This window comes from Tachypleus tridentatus, chromosome 6 (genome assembly GCF_004210375.1).
Source record: "Tachypleus tridentatus isolate NWPU-2018 chromosome 6, ASM421037v1, whole genome shotgun sequence".
Classification (NCBI taxonomy): domain Eukaryota; kingdom Metazoa; phylum Arthropoda; class Merostomata; order Xiphosura; family Limulidae; genus Tachypleus; species Tachypleus tridentatus.
The window spans coordinates 17,952,628-17,980,228 of NC_134830.1; the positions used below are offsets into that span (position 1 = coordinate 17,952,628).

Here is a 27,601-nt window from a genome sequence, read left to right on the forward strand (position 1 = left end):
GAATGTGAAGTAACACTGTCGTGGCACTAAACATGTCCCCCAATGAGACATTCGGACAAGCAACGCTAAGACATTGCAGAGAGCTTAGTTTCGCATTACCATAAAATTAACTAACGGAATCTGTACAGAAGATTGAACATTTGGCCAAACGTTCATATTCCCATAGCTATTCTAAGTTCTGGAATGTCATAACTGTTGGTTTCTTAACATATCTAAACAAACTTGCATTACATTAAAAACAGGAACTTCTTAACTGATTAATATAAAGAAATATATGTAGTCAAAAAGTAGTAAAATTTATCATTATTCTTGTTGAATAGGTAAAACATAATATAAAAAGGTTGATCAGCAAGAAACAGAATTCCAATTGTAAAACATAAACTTTTACGAATTAGAGCAAAAATCCAATAAGAGATCAAACATATGTACTATATTTCTTGTTTTTTATGTATATATTTTGTCCATTGATATAAAAGTGAATAAAATGTAAAAGTTAAAGAATTATTAGGTTACATAACTTTATATATTTGATAAAATAATGAGTAAAAATAATATTTTTTTTTCCTCGAGATATGCTCGCGAGACACTCCTGCATTACATCATTCAATAAGTGAACGTGAAATACGCCTTGTTATTTATAAGTAAAGAAGCAGAATTATTAGTTCTCAACGGTCCAAAGACCAATGAAGTAAAGTATAAACAGATGTAAACTGCTACAGATCTTAAGCTATTCAGGATAAACAATCATAATTTTCTGTTGCAACCTGCAGTTATTATAGAAAGTAAAAAAGGCAATTTTAATTTATTTCGTAATTTCTGTGCTAGTTACAAGATGTGTCAAGAGTTGAGCTAGAAAAAAGCTAATAAAATATAGTTTTAGTGTCAAAAAGTTTGGTATTTTAAAAGTATTGCTGATATAATTTATCTTGGACGATTTTCAGATTCATTATGTTTCGTGCACTACATATTAAGATTTCAGATAGAAGTACATTTTTAGTTTAATTTAGAAGGTAGTTTAATGTCAATATGAATACATTTACGATATTTTCCAACAAGACTGATATACAAAATTTTCTTTCTGAACACAGATATATTTTAATATACAAAAAATACTATTTATAATAACAGTTATTACAAATAGTAATGCCCCTCAGTGACTCAGCAGTATGTCTGCGCACTTACAATGCTAAAAAACCGGGTTTCGATACCCGTGGTGGGCAAAGCACAGATAGCCCATTGTGTAACTTTGTGTTTAATTCAAAACAACAACAACAAATAATAATCCGTATACAAAATGTTTACAAACTCACAAATAATATTCAATCTTCTAGCTGGTATGGAACTGAATATTGTATTGGCAGTACAGGACAACGACCAGCGAATTAAATTTATGTTAATACATAGATTAACTTCACTTGATGAGAATGCTAGCTAGTTCTATTCTTGTTTGGTTTAACGCGGTTTATAAGTTTTCTTATTATCACAGAGGAAGATAGATATCTAATGTCCTAATAGAAATACTAACGTCCGAAGTTCATTCTCTGAAGTTAAACAGTTCGTGATGTTCGAAATCTATAAGCGTTCCTGGTCAAATATCTGTAGTATTCTGATTATTAAGCGTTTATCACAATTATAGCTTCCGAGGCTTAGAGTAAACTGACTGTAATGATCAAACAATATTCTATATGTCTTTTGGCGCGTCGATTTATAATGTTTAGGTAAAGTTCTAGAAAGTTCAGTTGGCCCAACAATACGCTAGTGCTTTCGTAAAAAATATATGATTCATTCTTACCCTCGAAAAGTTAAACAAGTTTAGAGAACAGGCGGCCTTGCGAAATACACATTTATCAATATGAGCTACGTGCATTTCTAAATATATATCAAATTAAAACAAACATTGATATTAACATCATATTAAATCTATTGCAGGGGTTACACAAATTAAATTTGAACATTTTTAGCTGAAGAAGAGAACTTTTAACATTAACATGAAAAATCACTTTGGTGTTTATCAGTCAGTATTCTGACTTCATATATTCACAGACAAATCTTTCAAAAAATATTTAATCAAAAAATTCGATAGACTTGTAACGTTTACTGAATTTTTGCCATGTTTTGTAAAGGTATGTATATTAGAAGTTATAGTATGGCAACTCTGATGATTACTTTGTGGTTATAAGGACAGTCATGTCAACCAACTTCTCCATTGGGAAAGCCCCCTCCAGATGCACAGCGATATTTCTGTGGACACGCACCGCGAGAAACCGGGTTTCGATATCCGTGGTGAGCAGAGCACAGATAGCCATGTAACTTTGTGCTTAATTCTAAACAAACAAACAATTTGGAAAGAAGTAATTATATAGATAACAATTTTTTAAAAATATTTCTACATAGATACCAAGAGCTATCTAAACATAACTATCACTAAATTTCAACTGAACTCACAGAAAAGAAGTGAGGCAGCTATTCAACAACACCCACTTCCAAATGTTTGGCTTTTTTTTTTTTACTGAATATTAGAATTTAAAGTACATTTAATTATGAAAATCTTCTGTCATAGTTTGTTTTGAATTTCGTGCAAAACTGCTCGAGGGTTATCTGCGCTATCACCGCCAACTCTTGGTCTACTCTTTTACCAACGAATAGTGGAATTTACCGTCACATTATAACGCACCTACGGCTGAAGGGCGAGCATGTTTGGTGTGACAGGGATTCCAACTCGTGACCCTCAGATTACGAGTCGAGTGCCTTAACTACTTGGCCATGCTGAGCCTTAATTCAGCTAAGACAGAAAGATGTTATGTTGTATCTCCAGTTATTGCGTGGCTCACTGGCTATCACTCGGACTCGTAATGGTTGGTCGCGAGTTCGAAACTGGTGCACATCATGATGTCATGTTCTCGAGCAAAGCACTTCAACTCTGTTGCTTCAGTTTATTCAGCTATTGTGTTACCATTTTCACTCACTTTTGCCTATTAATCTGGAGTACAGCACTGGATCCTATGTGCTATTTAAGAATGGGAGAGTTTTATTCCTAACCTTAACCAGTTATTGCAGTTAGTGTTGTTGTTGTTTTTTTTGTAAATCTTAAGTTTTGAGCTTTGATATGAAAGAGTTAGACACTGGAAGTCAACTACAATCCCACAGAGTAAAAAGGTCTAGGAGTAGTTCTCTTTCGGATATAAACCTTTTGCCACTGTTGTCATGGCCTCTAAAATCGTGATTTGGCCACAAAGGAAGGAGAACTACAGTCTGAGCTGCTGTCCTGTTATATCCTTTTGTGATGATAAAAATATGTTTTGTAACCTGCAGGCTGAAATTTCTGAGGAAGATCTAAAATGTTATTAGTAAAGGCAGCCTATCTTCATCTCTGGTTGTTGTCATCCATAACGAACCAGAGGAGAGGGGGAAATCAAATGAGAAAGAAACATGTGAATTGGAGCTGTGTCACTACCATTATAGACAGCAGGTACACATTTTGGTGATGTAGCATAACACAACTGATTCCCAGTGAGAAGGCAGGACTTCTCTGATCTTTCTATGGTTTTTGTACCACAGCCAACGGTACTTCCTCCTAGAAAAGAGAATCAGAAGTGTGGGTGGTTGAGTTACATTAAAGTGAAATGCATACATCTTGTCATGCAGCAAGGTAAGCAAAACTACTAGTTACGACCAACTGTACAGTATGTGCAGGTTGGTCAACAGCAAAATGTAATTTCTGCTACTTTAGCGTCAAGAAACTAATGGAGCCTAAGTCATGTCTGACTACTGGATTGAGGAAGTGCAGCGGACATCTCATGTTAAAAGGTTTAATGGTCAGCCAAGATCACTCAGGACTACGTTATGCATAGTATGTACAGACAAGATACAAAGGCAGAAGAAAGACTTCTGATACAAGAACTTCTGGACACTAGTTGATCTCACTATGTATCAGGCAGTTTTGATTTATGACAGTGGTAGAAACTCAGTGACTTGCTAGTGAAATATACTAACGCATTCATAAGACCAGATGGCAAAATGAGTTGAACAAAAGTAACATGCCATCACACAGATGTTACCAATGTACATCCAATTAAATAATTGTCATGCAGGCTTCCCTGGAGCACTAGGGGTGTAACCATTGTCAAGTTAAAGCATGTTATATGATGTTAATTTCAGTCAGGTGCACAGGTGGTAGCCTGTATTAAAGTCTTTCCATTCACATGAAATGAATCTATTGATGCATTAAAAGGGACTAATGATTCGATACCTTAGACCTTGTATCCTTATGCTATACTATAATAGTTGTACTGAGAGTGCTTTCAACATGCAAGATCATTTATATGAGTCTTGCAAGGCAGACTTGAAGTTCAAACCAGAGGATTATGCATTTAACCATATTTATGTGGGAATTTCTCTGCAAATATCACAATGGCATAAAACTGACCACAATCCATGACCAAATAAGAAGTCTGCAGTTCCTTCTTCATTGATGCGTCATTAGTTCATTAACTGAAACTAATGGATATCTGAGATGGACTGAGGAAAGTGAGCAAGTTTCTGGTTACTAAAGGATGTTTCTGTGTTCCAATGTTAGCGTATTTATTGCAATAATCTAAGGTCTATTTGGATGCTAGTTGAAACAGGATAGTATTAACACAGTTGTAGGATGGAGTGGAGTGAGTAATAACACTATGTCACAAAAAATTTTCTTTTTCTTGTTCCTGGGCAGAAAGTGTTATTTCCCAATTACTTATGCATAAAGTAAATGGAAAAGACCTATTTTTCTCTTCAAACTTTGCTTTTGTGACATGTGCAATGAAATTTTCAAATTTACTCCTTTTACAGAACATTCCAGATAAATTCAGTGCTGAGTAGCTGATAGAGAATTTTCTAGAACTTTCCAGAACGTTGTAGAATTTACGAGAATTTTCTAGAACTTTCCATAGTAATATATATATAGGGGCTCACCGCTCACCACTTCAGTTTAGTTCTAGCTGCCTAAGTTAACACATAGACCTATCTGATTTTATCAAAGATGGCATCAAGAAGCTGCAAGCATTCTCCAGACGCATTCTGCTATGTATGTGGCCAATTTATCAAGAAAGAACGAAAAAGTACTCTGTCACAGCAGCTGCTAAAATGTGTGAAGCCTACAAGGCATATTTCGGCATGCCTGTTGGGGATCAAGACAAATCCTAGGCACCTCCTTATACCTGCGAGCACTGCAAAAAAACTCTAGAGTATAGAAGGTAAGACGGACAATTTTTGCTTGCTTGAATAGTAAGATATTATACAAATTTTAGACCTTTTAATATTTAATTTTTTAAATTTCCAACAGTATAAGTTGGGAGGTAATCGGAGACTTCAAGATGGTGGCATTTCTGATGGGTCTCCAAAGAGGCTTTACCAAGTTTCCCTGTCATATTTGCTTTTGGGACAGCAGGGACACTGCAGTGCATTACAACAGGAAGCACTGGCCACAACGGATCGAGTTTTCTGTGGGAAAGTACGATGTCAAGTGTGAGTCACTAGTGGACCTCCAGAAGGTGTTGTTCCCACCATTGCACACAAAATTGGGTCTTATGAAACAATTTGTCATAGCTCTTGATAAGGAGTCTGCAGCCTTCAATTCCTTCAAGACTTCTTCCCTAAGCTGTCTGAGGCAAAGGTCAAAGCTGGTGTCTTTATTGGACCACAAACAAAGAAGATCCTGGAGTGCACAGAATTCCCCAAGAAGCTCAGTAGGAAGTAAAAAGAAACTTGGGGCAACTTTGTCGCAGTGGTTCGGGGCTTTTGGGCAATTACAAGGCCAAACATTATGTGGAACTGGTTGAGGTTCTGGTGAATAACAATGGCAAATTGGCTGCAGGATGTCCCTGAAAGTCCATATCCTTGATGCTCATCTTGATAAATTCAAGGAGAACATGGGAGCCTACTCAGAGAAACAAGGTGAGTGCTTCCACCAAGATATATTGGACTTTGAACATCACTACCAAAGAGCATATAACAAAAGCATGATGGGAGACTACATTTGGGAGCTGATACGTGAAAGTGACTTACATTACAGTCACAAGTTTTGAAAAACTACTCACTTCTAAACATTTTTGTATAACGTTAGTATAAATACATGTAAATCTTAATTCATATGTTGTTTTATTCAGACCTTATGTAAATGAAAATGTGCAAATTTGCCCATTTTTACATAGAAAATAGCTTACTTTCGAAATTTCATTATCCAGGTCACAAAAGCAAAGTTTGAAGGGAATAATGGCCATTTTCTGTACTTTTACAACATAAGCAATTAAAATATAACACATACTATCCAGGAACAAAATTTGTGTTACATAGTGTAATGTGTAGTAGGAGCCTTAATGTTAATGTTACACAACAAAAAAAGAACTACTTGCATCTATGGTCTTTGTCAGGAACTTCATGTGTGATAGAAAGCTTCCCATTTAGGTGTTGAATCCATATTTTGTGTAGCTTATGAACTTTTAAAACCTGGAAGAAGTTATTACATTTTGGATCACAATATTGACCATATAAGATGGGGAAGTATCAACAGAAGAGGCAGAAGATAGCTCTGGCAGCTGGCTGAGATGGAAATGATGATCTTCTGACTACTGCAATTGAGAATAACTGACAGACCTTCAGTTAGGGCAGACACTGATTATGAAAGTTAAGACAGTCTGTTGATCACAGTGTTAACAGGACCATAAGAGCATGGCAACCCAAATTTTCTAAGCTATGAAGCAGAGTTTAATAAAATATATCTATAAAATATTAGGTGATATCTTCTTAGTTACTGCACAGTCACAATATGTAAATCAATGTAACACTTAACTTTCTGAACTGTTGAGCAATGTTTTATATTCGGTCATCTGCATTTCACAATAATAACACCCTATCTATTCAAGTAAAAATAGACTATGTTAATGATATACTTACTGAAGTCTTTCTTTTATATTTAACTGTACATGCAGTGATGGAGCTGCATTTCCCTCAGGACAAAAATAAAGTTGTTATGACATAAGTAAAATAAATTTGCTTGTATTTATTTTTCTGTGATATAAATTGAAGCAAGTATATTAACTCAAGTATGGTAATACAATATCTTGATGACTGTAGTGCCAGCATTGGCAGTTATCTAAGAGTGTAAATACATTTAGTGTGTAATACAGTGTTGTATTGAGCCTAAGTTGTCTCTCTGTGTGTGTTAATATATGATGTAGTTAAATATACCATCTGAAAGAATCTTAGCTGAAAAATCTGAGCTTGACTGATGAAAAAAAATGTCAAGTTTAATGGCTCTTAAGCAGTTGTTTGAAGCAGTGTCATAGTAATCAAAACAGTTGTTGGAGGTAACTTGTTTGGAATGTCATGGTAACAGCTTGTGAGTCGGAGGTAATTTGTCTGCATTTATTTGTATGTGTAGTAATGTGCATTATTGATATATATTCCAGGGATGAAATTTTGCTGGTACTCACTGGTACTGAGTACTGCAATTTATTTTTTAAGGTGATACAAGTACCTGAACTTATCTGAGCTATAGTGTTGTTTTTATGTTTGCAAGTAGATTTGTTTATTTTATAAAAACAGGTTCACTTCACCCATCTAAATAACTATTTTTATATAACTTTACCTCTGTATACATATATATAAATATGAAAATATATATATGTACTTACATATGTGGTTATTATATCAAATCATTTATGACTTTTGTATAATAACATAAATGAATAAATTGCACCAAGAACACAACTGTTTGAAAGACAATTTTTCAGTTCTAAAGGATGCTGAAATATAGGTGTGAATATTAACAATAGAGATAAAAGTATATTTGGAAGAAAACACAGTTTGATATAGTGTTTTTCATGGAACTAGAGAAAGATATTTTGATTGTATTGAACTAAAATAGTTTTGAGAAAGTTATATATAGAAAGTATAATTCAGAAACCATAGCTTAAGTATCCAACTGAATGTAAGCTTAGTGTACCCAGTATTTTATTTGGTTATGAAGGTTGAAATATTTTGTAAGCACAGTTTTGCTGAATATTTACATAACATTGTTTCAGTACACATGCAATTTAAATACACAGAAATGCAGACTGTGAGTACCCCCAGTGGCACAGTGGTATGTCTGCAGACTTATACTGCTAGAAATTGGATTTTGATACCCGTGGTGGGCACAGTGTAGCTTTGTGCACAGTAATAAAAACAAAAAAAAACAGACTGTGAGTGTATAGCAGTATGCAGCAATAACACCTACATGGTATCCTTTCTTGGTCACTATTGATCAGTACCACACTTATTGCTGAAAAAAAGTGTACAGTGAGAAATGTTGGTTTAGTGTATTTCCATGGCTGGAAGATATAAGTTGACACTTGTCCAGTTGTTAGCCTGTTTTAGTTATTTGTGTAGGAACCATATCTCAGTCTTGTCTCCACTTCTTTCCTATTGGACCTGAGTCCTGTTTGTATAACAACTGGAAATTAGTGGTTGGGTTCTTGGTTATCTGTTGGTTGTCATGAGAATTGCAGCAGTAGATAGCATACAGGTGAATATCTGTCATGGGTGAGACTCAGGACATCCACAGGTACAAGGGATATAGTGTCAACAAATGATATACACATAAGCCTGTAATAGTTACTTAAACACAACAATATTTCTACTGTGATTAATGGCAAGTTTAGGCCAAATACTTTTGTAACTGATTCACTACAACTTTAACCTACATTTGTAACAGAACCACTGGCAAATCAAAATTTCATTTTCCTCAGATTTCAATACTTTTTTCCTATTAAGTTCTAAACTCTTATGGTTATATTTTAAACTAGCTAGCTATACAAACTTTCATTTTTTCTTGTTACTTGGACTCACTGTATTGAGTTCTGTATTGACATGGAAAATTAAATTTTCAATAAATTTTCTTCTAGAACTCCAAAGATCCAAAGACACCAGAAGATATCCTCACATTCACCTCGGTATTGCCCAAGGATGACGATGCATTGCTTGCCAATGCCTTTAATACCAGGGAAATAATCAAAACTTCCCAAGTTTTCGGAACCACCCCAACCAAGATCTTTCTAGTTTATATCATCACAGTCACCAGTATGCTGGTGTTTTCTAACTCATTATATAATTTTTTTAAAATATTTTCATACATATGGTGTGTGCAGTTTTAACACAGTCAAGGAAGTAGTAATTATCTCTGTCATAGTCACCTATTGAGCTGAATCATTAACCTAATGTATCATGTGCTTTCTATTTGCATTCTATCCACCGCGAATAATCGAACCGCCTATTATAAAGTCGTAAATTTTTAAATTTGCCGCTTACTTACTATGGGACTGATTAAAAGAAACGAGTATAACCGACATCTCTATTTTCCCCTTGTATTCTTAAATAATTTGATACATTCTTACTCTTTTCTTCTGTACGCTAAACAAAGTGAAATTCGTCTTTTTTCTCCCCACCCTAGTGGCTCAACAATGAGTCTGCAAGCTTATGGCGCTAAAAACAGAGTTCTACACCAGCTGGGGAAAGAACATAGATAGTCTTAACTGCACTTGACGACACACCATTCATCACGTCAGTTCATCTGAATTACAGCTACTCATTTCTATGATATATCACTTTTAAAACAAACAAACAAACAAAAACTTGGACTTTCACAAGCAATAAAAAGTTGTTTTTTGTCCTTATTTAAGTTTAAACCTCGCACGCGCTTAACCTCTAACCCATTAAAATCATCATCACGAGATAAATGAAGAATAACTAATAAAAATACTCTCTAGAAAAGCTAAAGTAGAAACTAAAAAATCTCATATAAAGGGCAGTAAAATAATATGTTTAGATACTTTCAAACATATTATCTGAAACAGCGGAAAACAGTCTGTCCCGGCTGTTTTAAATCAACATAATCAAATGTTTGTTGATAACGTTTTCCAAAACTTATGTTTATTGTTTATTTCAGAGTAAAGCCATTTTGGGCCATCTGTTCTGTTTACTGCATGAGTTGATTGTGTGGCTTATGAGAACGAGAAACGTACAAATACATACATAACAGTGTGGTACGTAAGTTTCTACCCATCCATATGTTATCATGTTATATTCAATTACGCATGTATTAATTTTTTTTCCTTTTTTTGTCGCCCTCGCTAGTACAGCGGTAAGTCGACGGACTTACAACGCTAAAATCAGGGGTTCGATTCCCCTTGGTGGGCTCAGCAGATAGCCCGATATAGCTTTGCTATAAGAAAACCACACACACACTCTTTTTTTTGTCAGAGAAATATGGCCGATTTAAGCCCATTTACACTTGAAAATGTCTCACAGAACATGGTGTTGCATAATATGCAGCTAGAATGAGGGACAGCACACAAATACACTGGATACATAAGATATATGGATGGGTAGGGACTTATGGGCCACCCTGTATATTCACATAACGCACTATTAGGAACACAAATACGATCTAATCGTGGTAAATAATAATCCCCCCCCCAGTAAAACTAAGCCTCAAACTAAAATCATCGCACGTTAAGTCAGTGAAATAAAACTAGCTACAAAACAGGAAAGGTTAATCAATTTATACTATAGTAAGAAAGGTTTGTTTGTTTGTTTTGGAATTTCGCACAAAGCTACTCGAGGGCTATCTTTGCTAGCCGTCCCTAATTTAGCAGTGTAAGACTAGAGGGAAGGCAGCTAGTCATCACCACCCACCGCCAACTCTTGGGCTACTCTTTTACCAACGAATAGTGGGATTGACCGTACATTATACGCCCCCACGGCTGGGAGGGCGAGCATGTTTAGCGCGACTCGGGCGCGACCCTCGGATTACGAGTCGCACGCCTTACGCGCTTGGCCATGCCAGGCCCAGTAAGAAAGTAACTTGAACATTAAACCCATGTAGTGACGAGGAAACATGTGTAACTTAACTTCAATTCGCAAGCTTTAAATATGAGAATAAATATGAACCAAAAGTATAAAATCAGAATGCTCAAGATCATAACCTCTCATATTAAAAAGGCGTATTTTACACTTAAGCCAATTTCCTGAGATGTTTTTTCCTAATTCATTGTTCGTTTTGCAGAAGACAGTGAATAGTATTTTTTTTTAATCTTGTAAAATTCTACAATATGAAAAACGTTTATCTGTTACTCGTTAACGAGGACAACTTTAATTATTTAATACAGTGATACGTACAAACAATTTTTTTGTTTAAGGAAAATTTACACATTGGACGCTGTGCTCAGTTCACGAATCAAACTCTGAATTTGAGAATTGGAAACGGATCTCATAAATTTACGCAATGTTAAAGTTTATTATCTGGCCCGGCATGGCTAGGTGGATAAGGTACTCGACTAGTAATCCGCGTGGTCGAATACCCGTCGCACCAAACATGCTCAACCTTTCAGCCGTGGGGGCGTTATAATGTGATGCTCAATCCAACTATTTGTTAGTAAAAGAGTAGCCCAAGAGTTGGCGGTGGGTGGTGATAGCTAGCTGCCTTCCTTTTAGTTTTACATTGCTAAATTAGGGACGGCTAGCGCAGCTTTGCCCGAAATAAAAAAAAAAAACAACTTATTATCGTGACTTGCTCACAAATAAAATAACTAGAGTATTGACTTTAATTACATGAAAAATAAAAGTACATTTAATTATGAAAATCTTCTGTCATAGTTTGTTTTGAATTTTGTGCAAAACTGCTCGAGGGCTATCTGCGCTATCACCGTCAACTCGTAGGCTACTCTTTTAACAACGAAAAGTGGGATTGACTATAACTTTATAACGTCCCCACGGCTGAAGGAGCAAGCATGTTTGGTGTGACAGGGATTCGAACCCCCGACCCTCAGATTACGAGTTGAGTGCATTAACCACCTGGCCATGCCGGGCCCTTATGCTATAGTATTATAACTGTTAGTTGGAAATATTATTTTTCATTTCTGCTTTGTGTTTGTGCACAAATTCAAAAATTTTCCTCCATATTTTTTAAAGCTGAACATGACCTAATAGTCATCGTACCTGTAGATTTTAGAGCCCACGGTTCATGTCCCGTTGCCGAAAAAATCGCGATCTACACTTGGGTACGTTGTAAGATTGACGGTCGTATTCTTACTTTTCGATTAAAGCAGCCCACGAATTAGTAGTAGGTGCTGTTGACTAGTTGCTATCCTTTTAGTTTATCTATTTAAAATTAGCGACGGCTAGTCGTTGTGCAGTTTTGAGTGAACAATCGAAACAAATCAAATATTGTTTCTTGTCGTGGGACGCAAAGCTACAACAGTTGTGCCCACAATCTAAATATTTAATTTAAACGGAAAATAAATAAAGGCGTGGGGTTTAGTTTTGGGAAGCGATTTAAGTGAAAACGTTATGAGCAGGCTTTATAGTTACTACACAATATGCAATATAAAATCTTTCACTTATTTGCCAATACTCTTTGCAGATTTTAATGGTTTAATGAAAAATTAAGATATGATTTCATCCTGTCAGACGACTACAGTGGGATTTAAGCTTCAGTCTAATTTCCGCGTGTCATAAAATAGTGGTTTGTTATTTGAAAAGTGTCAACGCTATATATTTTGAAAGTTACTAATGAGAATAATTTGTATTTCACTTTAATAAAATACTTAAATATTTGTTACACTATTGTGGTTTCTGTTTCTCTAGGTCTGGCAGGACCAGATGGTTACAGCTATCAACCCACAATCTGAGACCCCTTCATTGGCACAGAAGTTTGTCTGCGAACTTATACTGCTAGAAACCGGATTTCAGTACTCGTGGAGGGCAGAGCACAGATAACCCATTGTGTATCTTTGTGCTTAACTTAAAAACAAACGTAACCTGAGGGTCACTGGTATTTGCTATAAATCAGTGGTGCACAAACGTTTCGAGTCAGGGTCCACAAACAGAATTCTCGTAACCGTTGGGGGCCACAAAAAAGTGAAGATTAAAATCGTCCCACAGTTGTTTCACACAAGATGGACATCACATTTAAGAACACACAAATAACGATTACATCAAAGAGTTTGCACATTATTCTGAGAAATGTCATGATACGTCAGTGTGATGGATGGTGCTGCATGTCATCTACGAGCTTAGAAATGTCCGGCTTGATGTTTGACGTTGAAAGACGCAAGACTGCTTCCAGATGATCATCAGTCAGCTGATAGCGAGTGTTGTTTTTGTTCAGTTTTATATGCGAGAAAGTCTGTTCGCAGCAGTACGTGCTGCCAAACATGCTGGTGTGTTCTCTTTCAAATTAGCAAATGTATCAGGCAACGTTTTGTAGAAGTCAAGCAAATTGTTTTCTCGGTAAATAGCATGCAGTTCATCAGATGCCTGGAGATCAGTAAGTTCGAGCTGATATTCTGCTGAAAAGTCATCCACTGACACTCTAAACGGATCAGCAAAAAGTTTCATCGACAATTTGCATTGGTCAAAGTCATGAAACCATGAGTTGAAGGATTGAATCAAGGTATCTAGTTTCCCAACATAAACTCGTGTGTCAATGTCCTGATTCTTCTGTAGCTGTGACTGAAAAGTGGGAAAGTGCACGAAGTTGCCTGATGCTGCTTGCTGCCGGAACAACTACAACTTTGTCCTGAAAGCTGAGATGTGATTTGCAAGCTGACAGACAAGCTGATTTTTGCCTTTCAACTTCAAATTCAGATCATTCAAGTGTTGTGTCATGTCGACCAGAAAGGTCAAATCAGCTTGCCATGCTGGATTAGTCATGGAAATCACTCCTGTGTCTTTGTTCTTGCTTCTGAGGAATTCTATCACCTCATCAATCAACTCCCAGAATCTTCTGAGCATCTTCCCTCGACTCAGCCAGCGTACTTCACAGTGAAACACTGAATCAATTTCTTCAAGAAGACTTCGAAACTGACGATGATTGAGCCCTCGTGATTTGATGAAATTAATGGTTTTCGTCACTAATGCCATCAGCGCTTGAAAACCAAGTTCTTTACTGCACAGGTTCTGTTGGTGAACAATACAGTGCAACTTCACCAACTGTCTGTTCTGCTTTCTTCGATGCTTCATCAACAGTACTACCAGCCTACTACTTTCTCCGGTTATGGCTGGTGCTCCATCAGTTGTCACACTTATCAGTTTCGTGAAATCCAATGAAACACTACTACACAGTCGTGCTGTCTCCTCGAATAGAGCAGACCCAGTTGTCTGACCCTTCATGGAACCCATGCCGATTAGTTCCTCTGTGACATCAGACGATGACGACACACCACGAACAAAAACTAGTAGCTGTGCTGTTGAACTGATGTCAGTCGACTTGTCTGCTGCCAAAGAGAAGTAAACAAAGTTGGCTACTTTATTTGTAAGCTGCCTTGTCACGTCTGCTGAGAGGTGTGAAATTCTTCGTTGAACTGTCATACGATTCATAGCCACCGTCTGTAGCTTGCGAACTGCTTCTGGACACAACTTTTCCGATGCAGTAATCATACATTACTTGATAAAGTCACCATCAGTGAACGGTCGGCCAGATTTCGCTATCATCAACGAAATATCGTAACTGACCTCACATGCTGCACCTAAATCTGCTGACTGCTTTGAGAAAATGTTCTGCTGGTGTTTCAGCAACCGCCGCAGAGATTCAATTCGAGCTGTTCGTTCATCACCGACAACGTTGTGGAAATTTTTATGCTTTGACTCATAATGACCGCTTTATATTGGATACCTTCGCCACTGCTACTGTCGATGACACAGCAGACAAATCACGTTTTTCTGTTATTGAACAAAACACTATTGCGCAGTCCAATCATCATGAAACTGCCAGTTTTCGTCGTCAACTTTTCTTTTACGATTAGCTGCCATTTTTGCTACGAAATAATATCAAAATATGGCTCGTAAGTAAATCTCGAAGAACAATTGGAACGCGTGAGATTTCGTAATTACGGAAATATTACGTCATTGCGCCAATGATTAAATGCCTATGCATTAACGAGATTTGCTTATTAAGCTTTTTTTATTGCTCGATACAAATATGGAACCATCCAGTATCTAATCTAATGCATATTATTCTATAGCGCTAAATCTTCGCGCAGGCGTGAACTCTCTATATTCGACTTTCCCGTTGGACATCGCGGGCCGGACTTTGTGCACCACTGCTATAAACTAACCAAACAACCTCTTGTTCTTCTTTTAATTTTCTGAGGTTGTGTGTGTTTGTGTTTTCTTACAGCAAAGCCTCATCAGGTTATCTGCTGAGTCCATCGAGATGAATCTAACCCCTGATTTTAGCGTTGTAACTCCATAGGCATATCGCTGTACTAGCGGGAGACTTCTGAGTGTTTATTCTTGCTCTTGGTTTAGTTATTTATCTATTTTCTTTTAACACTTTGTAATTTTTTCTGAACTTATTTTCTCTCTCTCTTCATTTCGATTGTTTCATCACTTTCGTTAAAATTTTGGGTCTGCATGGCTAGGCGTTTAAAGCTCTAGACTCGGCATTTGAGTGTCGCGGATTGGAATCCACGTCCCATCAAATATTTTTGCTCTTTCAGCCGTGGGGCTGTTAAAATGTGACGATTAATTTCACTATTCGTTGGTAAAAGCTCTTGTCGTTACCTTGAAGCTGAGAGTAGTTTTTATTTAACAAAATATTCCTAGTTTTGACACAGCTTCTGCTGTTGGGCTTGTATTTTGAATAATTCGGTAAACGAAAAAGTAGCACAAAGTCCAATCCGTTTAATAATTGTGTTTTTGAAAGGGCAAGCATGTTTGTTTTGTTTTGCCTTAACCCACCTGAATTTCACGCATATCTACTGTTCCAAAACTGTGGAGGGCTACCTGCGCTAGCCGTCCCTAATTTAGCAGTGTAAGACTAGAGGGAAGGCAACTAGTCATCACCACCTACCGTCAACTCTTTTACCAACGAATAGTGGGACTGACCGTCACATTATAACGCCCTCACGGCTGGGAGAGCGAGCATGTTTGACCATGTGTGACCGAGTTGATTCGAACCTCGCGACCCTCGGATTACTGAGTCGAACGCCAGTTCACACGCTTGGCCATGCCGGTCTGCAAGTCTGACCTTCTTGCCTAACATGGTCCTTTCAAAACACTATTCGTTGAAGAGTTGATGATAGGTGGTGTTGATGAATAGTGATTACTTTTTTTGGTGACCGGGATTCGGTCTGTCACCTCAAAATTAGATAGGTGGTGTTGATGTTGATTACTTTTTTTTTGGTCTGTCACCTCAAAATTAGAGAAAAGTAGCGCAGATAGTCCACGTGTATGAAACTTTTACAAACTTGAGAGTCTGAATACCATGCAGACACAAATTTGTAGAAACATAAACTTCTCCTAAGCTTGACAGAAAAATGAGATTACTGTAATGTTTTTCATTACTATTATCAGAGGTGGGTGTATTTTCTTATAGCAAAGCCACATCGGGCTATCCGCTGTGTCTACCGAGGGGAATCGAATCCTTGATTTTAGCGTTGTAAGTCCAAAGATTTACTGCTGCCACAGTGGGGGACACTGTTAACAGATAATTTGTTGGAAGTTAATTACAAAAAAACACAGTTGGCTGACTCCCCCTGCCAAACACTGGTATCGAAACTCAGTTTCTTGCGTGAAAGTTCTCAAACATACCGCTGTGCCAATGGAAGTTTCACCACAGAGACATGGCAGGTGTATGTTAGAATCAGTCTCATACACTGCTGGCTAAAATCTTAAGGCCAATGAATATAAAGAAAAAAGATGCATTTTGCGTTGTTAGACTCAACCACTTATTTGACTACAGCATCGAAAGATGAAAAGAAGAAAAGGGAAAATAAAAAAAAAAAACTTTTAGCATTTAATAGGAACTCTAACGAGGAAAATCGAATCCCAGATTTTGGCCTTGTAAATCCGTAGATTTATTGCTGTACCAGTCGGGGACATACTAAAAAGAAAGTTTGACCGTTGTCGTGGTATGACAGTTAATAGCATTTGGTCATGACTATGACTAAAAATAGCCTTGAAAATTAGTTACGGTAGTAAATATTACGATAATTTTCATAAATGTGATAAAAACGTTTTCTTTTTTAATTATTTTTACAAAGAATGGCAAGCGTAGATGAATTGGCTGAACGTGTACGAAGACCTTTTGACTTATACAAGATAAGGAGGTTCCGGGGATAAGCTTTGTTCGCTGATCGAGGAGACAACAACCTTACCAGTAGATATCAAGACAAAAATAAATAGTAAGTAAGAGAAAGAGTTATCTCTAGTAAACTAGAAACAAACAAACACTTAACTTGATTGATGTACTGATTCAGACCATATCTTACTATAAAGGACATAGAGTGTATATATGTATCTATGTATGTAACAGAAATAACATACACAATGTGGCGTCATCTATAGAATGGCACTACAAACAAAAATCCATAAAAATTTCGCACTCTGGGTGTTCAAGATTGTTTATCTATTTTGAATTTCGCGCAAAGCTACTCTAGAGCTATCTGCGCTAGCCAACCCGAATTTAGCAGTGTAAGACTAGAAGGAAGGCAGCTAGTTACCACCACCTACCGTCAATTCTTGGGCTACTCTTTTACTAACGAAGAGTGGGATTGACCGTCACTATACCCCACCCCTACGGCTGAAAGAGAGGGCATGTTTGGTGTGACGGGGATTCAATCCCTTGACCTTCGGATTACGAGTCAAGTGTCTTAATCACCTTGCCATGCCAGGCCGGGTATTCAAGATTTAAACAATTAGAATAATAACTACAGTGTGCACAATAACTATTTCTTTATCATTTAACACAGTTTTAAACAAAAGTACTTTCCTCAACAACAAGAACATGATTTTCACTGGGACTGTATGTGAATGTTTCATTAATGTAATTTGTAAATATAGTACTAAAAAATGAAATTCTTAAAAACTTTTTTTTTTTTTTCATAAAGGATGCCACTTTTAATGTTATAAAACATTACAGCTTATATCATAAGAATCCGAACACCCTTTCTCTTCAGTAATTCCCAGAAAAATTCCCTTTTTTAATATCCACTTTTAATATATATGTTTTTTTTTCAATAAGGTATAAATACAACGATCAGTACTAGCACAAACAGCTGCTCACAGGGTGGTGTTTCTGTTAATAGTGTTAGTTATTGTACAATCCAGACACAAAATGTTTGGTAGACACGTAAACATTACAAACGTTATTACATATACGAGGTCTGTTCAAAAAATACGCGGATTGACGTCATAAAACAAAATGTACTTTATTTAGAAGTTACAGGTCTGGGACCCTTCAAAGTACTCTCCTCCCCAACACACACACTTATCCCAACGGTGTTTCCACTTGTTGAAACAGTCCTGGTACGCTTCTTTTGTAATGTCCTCCAGCTCCTTCGTCGCATTTGCCATAATCTCGGGAATCGTCTCAAATCTTCTTCATTTCAAGGGTCTTTTGAGTTTGGGAAACAAGAAAAAATCGCAAGGAGCAAGGTCAGGTGAGTAGGGGGGTGGGGAAGAACAGTGATCGAGTGTTTGGCCAAAAACTCACGAGTTCTGAGGGCTGAATTTCGCAGCAACGCGGTGCATCTTCAATTTTTCGGTCAAAATCTCGTAACAAGATCCAACTGATATCCCACACTCTTCAGCAAGCTCCCCGACAGTCAGACGTCGATTTGCCCGCACCAGGGTGTTGATTTTGTCGACGTGTGGGTCGTCAGTTGACGTGGAAGGACGTCCAGGACGCTCATCATCTTTAATGGGCTGTCGACCATCCTTAAAACGTTCATGCCACTTGAAACATGCCGTACGATTCATAGCAACATCACCGTAAGCCGTGTTAAGCATAGCAAAAGTTTCAGTCGCAGATTTTCCAAGTTTAACACAAAATTTCACAGCAAGTCGTTGCTCCTTCAGGTAATTCATTCTGAAATCCGTCAAACGAAAAAATCGCACTTCACTTAAAACCGCGTAGCTAATACACAAATGAAGATATCTGCAATCGGGAAATGGCGTCGTAATCAGCTGATTTGTGCAAACCTAGCAACACCAAGCGGATTTCCCTGGAACCAACTGGAGCCGCGCAATTCAAACAGTCCGCGTATTTTTTGAACAGCCCTCGTACTTAAGAGTTATGTAAAAGTCCCCAGTCTACATAATGGAAAAATTAAGGTCAACTACCCAGTTTCATCATTCATCGTAAGCGAATCTATGTTTAAACTAAATTATTTTTCCTTCTTGCTCATCTGTTGAAATATGTAGTAATCTAATCGTGTATCACTAATATATGGACGAATCAGATGTAATATTATTTTTCTACTTGCTGCTTCGCGACTCACTGAGCCAACACTTGAAAATATTATATTACTTTGTTTATTACCCTATAGTTAACGTTTCTAGTGGCTTAGCTCCGTGGTACATCTACCTCAGAAGATAATTGTACACGTGCATCTGTGGTGTTGCTATTGTACGGATGCAAGTTTTCGTGTTTCGTGAATAAAATGTGTCCAGATTGGTAGAGTTTATTTAACGTTGTGTGAATGAGATGTTATAAATTTAGTTGACGTAATGTTTACTGTTAAATAATTGCCTTAATTTCATACGTTTAAATAGCTTTAGAAAGATCAAACAAACAAGCAATAAAGTTACGACTCTTCGGAAATATGTGTTTACAGTAACTCAAATAGGCCTAGTTATAATCATTATTATATTCAATTTGAGGGACAAAATAGAACTGAAAAATTTAGTCGAATTAAATAAGAATTATTGCAAAAATTCATGGGTTGTCCAAAAGTCCAATGGATGCCCTAAAGAAGAATATGTTTGGGCCACTCATTCACCCCTCAAAATACATGTTACAATATCTCCACATACCAGAAATACACCAATAAAACGCATGGTAATCATGGATCTTTCTGTAAATTATGTGCATTATTTAAGTGTAGTACAGCCGATCAGCGCATTGAAAAGTGCTTTCCGCTGTAATTTTGAAACACCCGTTCATTACTATGTTTCTGGATCATTTTCACAACCCCCCCCCCCTCAGTGGGTAAAGTACTGAAGTTGGCAAAAGATAACTTCTGATAACAAAAAGGACCCTTGGGTTGCTTGGAGCCCTAGCAAATCGCTTAATGTGCTCATGCTTTGAGCCCACCACAGTGGAAATGGATATCCAGAACTGAATTTATTTATTGTACAGTAAAATAACCAAAATAAATAAAAAGTTACTTTACATTTACCTGGAGTGTAAAAATAGTTTTTCCTAACTTTATTAAAAAGTGTATAAATTCTTTCAGTATGCACTACAAATTTTCATGGGCAACAAAAAATATATATCTCGAGGATTCTATAATTCCTTTTCAATTCAATCATTTACAAAATATTCGTTAAAGGGATGATACATATCTAGAATACTCAGGGCGAAAACACGTGTTCATTTAATAACGAAACATTCGACAAGATAGTTAGTACGAAGTAATTCTTTGTTCTCTAACTACTACAACTGTGATATAGTTAGAAAGACTCAACACAAGTGTACAGCTACGATAAACAGCTGTTGTATAAAAAAACACATTTTAACTTATCGCAACGAGCAATTTCTTATACTGGATAGTTAGTTCTATGAATACTACGACTCCAGGATCTCTATTTCCCAATTCTACCTCTGCAGATCTTGTTATAGACTGGATAATTCTCACATTAATTATTTCAGTTGTTAACGTCCGGCATACACTACATACGTCACTAGTCATTCCTTGATAAAGTATTAAAGGTAGTTACCTCCAGATGTCTCCTAACTATCAGTAGAAAAGATACATGACGAACCACACATACCATAGATAAACTCAAAACTATCTCACTCATGAGAAGACCAAAACTGCTACATCAGGTAAATAACGTCTTACAATGGAAAGCTAAGAGAAATCGGACTTAAATACATTTTTGACCAACGTGGTTGGAAAGTAGCAGAGAATAACAAATTTTGAATTAATACAAGAGGTAGATACTTATAATGTTTCTAAACATTGGATCAGAAGTGAGTTTGTTTATATGCAGTTAAGGACAAAGTCATACAATGGACTAGCTGTGCTCTGCTCACTACAAGTATCGAAACCCAGTTTATAGCGTTGTAAGTCCGCTGTGTCACTAGGGGAATCACGCGAAGTGAGAGCAGGAAGTTAGATTTTTAACAGTCCTGAGAAGTTGCACTAAACTTCGAAAAAAAAATATTGAGGTTTTGTAATTGTAGAAGGGGAAGGCTAATTTATACAGTTGCTGGTAGTAACTGTAGAAGAGGAAGGCTAATTCAGACAGTTGTTGGGAGTAACTGCAGTAGAGAAAAGCTAATTTAGCCAGTTGTTGGGAGTAACTGTAGTAGAGAAAAGCTAATTTAGCCAGTTGTTGGGAGTAACTGTAGTAGAGAAAAGCTAATTTAGCCAGTTGTTGGGAGTAACTGTAGTAGAGAAAAGCTAATTTAGCCAGTTGTTGGGAGTAACTGTAGTAGAGAAAAGCTAATTTAGTCAGTTGTTGGGAGTAACTGTAGTAGAGAAAAGCTAATTTAGCCAGTTGTTGGGAGTAACTGTAGTAGAGAAAAGCTAATTTATACAGTTGTTGGGAGTAACTGTAGAGAGAAAAGCTAATTTAGACAGTTGTTGGGAGTAACTGTAGTAGATAAAAGCTAATAGAGTTGTTGGGAGTAACTGTTAGACAGTTGTTGTGGGAGTAACTGTAGAAGAGAAAAGCTAATTTAGACAGTTGTTGGTAGTAACTATAGAGGAGAGGAAGGATAATTTAGACAGTTGTTGGGAGTAACTGTAGAAGAGAAAAGCTAATTTAGACAGTTGTTGGGAGTAACTATAGAGGAGAAAAGGATAAGTTAGACAGTTGTTGGGAATAACTGTAGTAACTGAGAGAAAAGCTAATTTAGACAGTTGTTGGGAGTAACTGTAGAAGAGGAAGGCTAATTTAGAGTTGTTGAAAACTGGAGAAAAAGCTAATTTACAGTTGTTGGGAGTAACTGTAGTAGAGAAAAGCTAATTTAGACAGTTGTTGGGAGTAACTATAGAGGAGAAAGGATAATTTAGACAGTTGTTGGGAATAACTGTAGAAGAGGAAGGCTAATTTAGACAGTTATTGAAAGTAACTATAGAGGAGAAAGGATAAGTTAGACAGTTGTTGGGAGTAACTGTAGAAGAGGAAAGCTAATTTAGACAGTTATTGAAAGTAACTATAGAGGAGAAAGGATAATTTAGACAGTTGTTGGGAGTAACTGTAGAAGAGGAAGGCTAATTTAGACAGTTATTGAAAGTAACTATAGAGGAGAAAGGATAATTTAGACAGTTGTTTGGAGTAACTGTAGAAGAGAAAAACTAATTTAGACAGTTGTTGAAAGTAACTATAGAGAGAAAGGATAATTTAGACAGTTGTTGGGAGTAACTGTAGTAGAGAAAAGCTAATTTAGACAGTTGTTGGGAGTAACTGTAGAGAGAAAGAAAGCCAGTTGTTGGGAGTAACTTAGACAGTTGTTGGGAAACTAACTAATAGAAGAGAGAAAACTAATTTAGACAGTTGTTGGGAGTAACTGTAGAAGAAGAAAAGCTAATTTAGACAGTTGTTGGGAGTAACTATAGAGGAGAAAGGCTAATTTAGCCAGTTGTTGGGAGTAACTGTAGTAGAGAAAAGCTAATTTAGACAGTTGTTGGGAGTAACTATAGTAGAGAAAGGATAATTTAGACAGTTGTTGGGAGTAACTGTAGAAGAAGAAGGTTAATTTAGACAGTTTTAGTCAGTTGTTGGGAGTAACTATAGAGGAGAAAAGATAATTTAGACAGTTGTTGGGAGTAACTGTAGAAGAAGAAGGCTAATTTAGACAGTTGCTGGTAGTAACTATAGAGGAGAAAGGATAATTTAGACAGTTGTTGGGAGTAACTGTAGAAGAGAAAGGCTAATTTAGACAGTTGTTGAAAGTAACTGTAGAGGAGAAAGGATAATTTAGACAGTTGTTGGGAGTAACTGTAGAAGAAAAGCTAATTTAATTTAGACAGTTATTGAAAAGAGGAAGGCTAATTTAGCCAGTTGTTGAGTAACTGTAGGATAATTTAGCCAGTTGTTTGGAGTAACTGTAGAAGAAGAAGGATAATTTATACAGTTGTTGAAAGTAACTATAGAGGAGAAAGGCTAATTTAGACAGTTGTTGGGAGTAACTGTAGTAGAAGAAAGCTAATTTAGACAGTTATTGAAAGTAACTATAGAGGAGAAAGGATAATTTAGACAGTTGTTTGGAGTAACTGTAGAAGAGAAAAGTATGTAAAATGCATCTTAGATGTACTGCGCACCGATTTACAAAAATATACAAAATGCCGTTAGGGACAGAAGTGTCTCTGCTCTATAAACTACAGTTGCAAAATTTATCATAGTTCAGAGAAATTTTTCATTTTAAAGACTTTCCAAGTATACAAAAAAATTAAATAATTAGAATGATGATTTTATATAGAAAAACAGATTAATTTAATATAGGGTGTAAAAATCTAACTATGGTGAATATACTTGGCTATATGTACGGCAAGGCAGGATGGACAGGGCGCTTAACTGACAATCTCAACGTCGCAGGTTCAAACATTCTTGCCGTTATCAGTCAGAGGGTTGCTATAATGTAATGATCAATCTCACTATTCGTTGGTAAAATAGTAGTCCAAAAGTTGACTGTGAGTAATGGTGTCTAGCTGCTTCCTTGTAGAATTTTACTGCTAAATTAGAGATGGTTAGCGTAGATAACTCTCGTGCAGCTTTGTGCAAAATATAAACAAACAAATAACTGGTTAATATCCAATCACACTTATGCTGTTTAAGTAGATCTATTGACAAGCCGTAATATCACTGATGTTAAAGGGGCCATGTTTCTTTTTTTTTGTCGTTGTGTTTATTTCTTCCTGTCTCTCACACACGCAAACAATTCTCCCAACAGAGGGCTGGAGATAAATAGTTTTATTTGGAAAGATTATTGGCTTTAATAATAATAATAAGTCAGATAAAACTATCAGTTCAAGTTTAACATGCTATGCAACCAAGATCAAATACAGACACTTGTTCAGTGTGAGATAACAGAGAATCCGTTAAATTAACGAACTAGAGGCCACGAAAAATAAAAATGCAGACTTACTGGCAGTTTTCAATTATTCTTAAAATAAATAAAATACACTTTTATTTTCATCTTTCAGTATTAATAAACAATGGGATAATTTTAAGCGACTGTTGTTGTTTTGAATTAAGCACAAAGCTACACAATGGGTCATAAGTGCTGTGCCAGTATCGACACCCAGTTTTGAGCGTTGTAAGTCCGCAGACATACCGCTGAGCCACGGGGGGGGGCAATTTTAAACGATCTAACGTTTTAGTTACTGATGTTGTACTGTGTGAAATAGGACAGGTAAAATAATATTCATTATATAGGTACGCTTTTAACTACTCGGGTTCTAGAAATGTTATGCAAATAATTTCGACACACACAACAAAAGACAAAATAACACTAGTAAAAAATTAAAACAATAATTTTTATTCACAATTAGCTGTATGAGTTTTTTTACTTATTGGCTGATCTCTGTATTATTTATTACCAGACTGGAAGAGAGTTAATTTAGAACACATCTGTACAGGTCAAAGAAAGATCCAGAATAATTGACACCAGTACAGGACAAGGAGTAAAGTAATAATAATAATGAAATAACATAATGTTAAGTCAGACGAAGGTCCAAGTGCACTATCCCACAATCCTTAGATTACCTATATCTGCAAGTATTCCAAATAAACATGTACAAGTGAAAAAAATTCACAGCTTTTACTAACTTGTATAACTCCTTCAAATAACAAAAACCTCTTTTCAGTGGGCTCATATGGCCTGGAGATTAGAGTATGGTTGTCAACCAGGTCAGCTACCCTCGTGTAAAAACTCTTGACTTACAAAAATACCTGCCAATTATAAACCAGCTATAAAGGGGGAAGTAGCATGTAACATTTACCTGAGCAAAAAATTCAGTTTAAATTTATGACCTTCCAACATCTAATTAACCAAGGAGAAGCTATCTTCACGGAGAAAAACTACAAAAATTAAGAAAAAGTATTCAAAACTTGAATACATTTATTATAGAATGGTAAAATTAACAGTTTTTCAACTGTGACACACGTACTATTAGGATTCATTGGTAATATGCTTGTACAGTTCACCATTTTTCTTATTTGTTTTATTATAAATATCACGTAGAGAAAAAAACTAAAAATCTACCTTTCCTAAAGATGCTTCTGCACATGGATTCCGTAAGTTTTTCAAACTCCGAATTTCATAACAAAACTTCTCTAAACTTTATACAAACATACGTTACTTGTCTACTGACTATGGTTTACAACATTATTCCTTGTTTGTTTTTTCTCCACTAGTTGTCATGTTGTTTCGTTTTTGGAAGCTTCTGGAAATAATCATCCAATTTTTGATTTAAAAAAAAAATTAAGGTAATTTCAGATCAGTTACTGTTGGAAAACGTCCCGTGTAACTGAGCCATCTTTTCTTAAGTAAATATACTTTGATAGCTAAAAAGTAATTCACTTAGCTATTAAATTGAGAATTATGCTCGAGTTTAACTAAAAGTCATTTTTAAGCCCATGTGCCAATAATTTGCGATTTATTTGTATTCACTTGTAAATACGCGGGGAAATCCTTTACAACTTGCCAAAAATAATCAATTTCGTGAAATCTGTCATTAACATTTTTACACTAACTTCTTAATACATTGAAATTCTAACAAACGACGTTTTTTGTTGTTGTTGTTGCTAACCACAAAGATACAAATCGGGATATCTATGCTACTTCCACAACAGGTATCTAAACACGATATTTAACGTTATAAGACCTTAAACTCACTGCCGAGTTCCATTAAACAAAAGCTACATTTTATAATAAACTAGATGCTACTAAATTAAATCTGTTGAAGTTTACCACTTTTCCTTTGCTATTTTTTGTTTAAATTAATTTAGGTGTTTTATGTATTAGCTTGTTTCCGTTATTCTATTAAGATACTGATTTTAACTTTTCTGTACTTTAGTTTGAATTTTACGTAAAGCTACATAAGGAATATCTCTGCTAGAGAGAAGGCAGCTAGTCACCACCAACCTCCTTCAATTCTCAGGCTGTTTATTTTTTATCAATGATTGGTAGAGTTCACCGTCACATTACAACGTTTCCATGGCTGAAAGGGTACCTGGTGAGATCCACAGATTGTGAGTTAAGCTCCCTCACCACGTGTCTATTCCAGGCCTAACTTATTTGGATTATTTGTTTGTTAATGAATTTCGAGCAAAACTACACGAGGGCTATTCGCGCTAGTCGCCCCTAATTTAGCAGTATAAGACTAGAGGGAAAGCAGCTAGATATCACCACTCATTGCCCACTCTTGGGCTACTCTTTTACCAACAAATAGTGAGATTGACCGTAACATTATAATGCCTCCATGACTGAAAGGGCAATAATGTTTGGTGTGACGGGAATTCGAACCTTTAGATTACGAGTCGAACATCCCAACCACGTGGCCATGCCAGGCCAACAACTTCTTTGGAATATACAGATGTAAATATCACTCAATACGTCATTACATGCTTACTGTAGTATTCGAATATTTTCACAGCATTAAAAAAAGGGAAAAAAATAACTGATGAAATATTATTTTACTCCTAAGTTACTTTTTCTTTAAAATAGGACTGAATTAGAAATGTTAAATCATTATCTTTTTTGTCATTTATTGATCACCTAATTAGAATTTATTATGTGTTTTTATTTATTTTCTACATGTAGGTTCAATATGTTTTATATTGTTTTTCAGTGGGACAAAGATAAGTTTCGGGATTTCACTCCCAGCACCGGGTACAGCAGACGGCCCGAGATTGCTTTGTCTAAAACAAACTACTAAAGAAAAAAAAAAAACTTTAAAATTTTCTAAAACTTTTTATATGATTAGTGTTTATTATAACTAATGCCATTGCGAATTTAGCGGCATCTTTTGACAAGAAATATAGTTAATTTAAATTTTACATTTTTGCATCAAAGATTTCAGTTTATTAAAGTTAGTATTTTACTTCTAAGAGTACTTCTAGAGTTGTCTGGCTTCTTGCATTGTATAGTTAACTGCAAACTGCAGTGGGTAACCACAGTAATATATGAACATATCTGTTGGGATTTCGTTTTGCATCTGAGTACAGCCATTACTTTTAGATCCATACACGTTAGAAGCAATATATTCCTGATTGCATTACCAGTGTGCTTATTTTAATATTATCCTCCTGAAGGAAATCATTAAAAAATTCTCTATCTTCAAGCATATTGTGCATAAATCAGATTCAACGGCGAGTTGCTAGTTGTTTGAAAGTCTACCATATCATCTCTCATGATCATGCACTATACACTTTTTATGTACGCTTTAAGTTACATTACTCCGAAGAGATAACGACATAATATTTGGACAATAATTTCTTGGCCGCTTTATTCAGCAGTCTTAGTAGGCGACCATCTATTTGCACTCGTAATTTTAAAAGTTGCAAAAGTATTCTTCTTCATTTGTCATCCTTAGTGGAAGACCTTGGTCTGTAAAATATCGGAGGT

General features: G+C 36.1%; 2 protein-coding genes across 7 annotated transcripts in view; one reads left to right on the top strand and one right to left on the bottom strand.

The window, feature by feature from the left end:
- The window catches only part of PCB (Pyruvate carboxylase), a 119,273-nt gene that overhangs the window by 85,511 nt on the left and 6,161 nt on the right, over window positions 1-27,601 (bottom strand). The window lies entirely within an intron of this gene.
- On the top strand, window positions 1,591-27,089 carry LOC143252020 (uncharacterized). 6 transcript variants are annotated; one of them, XM_076503544.1, is made up of 5 exons: window positions 1,591-7,386; window positions 8,922-9,096; window positions 9,962-10,058; window positions 17,061-17,201; window positions 26,826-27,089. In XM_076503544.1, the coding sequence occupies exon 1, from the start codon at window positions 5,352-5,354 to the stop codon at window positions 5,814-5,816; it is 465 nt and encodes a 154-aa protein (XP_076359659.1). In that variant the 5' UTR covers window positions 1,591-5,351; the 3' UTR covers window positions 5,817-7,386; window positions 8,922-9,096; window positions 9,962-10,058; window positions 17,061-17,201; window positions 26,826-27,089. The 6 variants fall into 4 exon arrangements, with proteins under 6 accessions (XP_076359659.1, XP_076359663.1, XP_076359660.1 ...); XM_076503545.1 differs by lacking the exon at window positions 26,826-27,089 and adding an exon at window positions 26,052-26,288; XM_076503546.1 differs by lacking the exons at window positions 17,061-17,201; window positions 26,826-27,089 and adding an exon at window positions 12,661-12,776.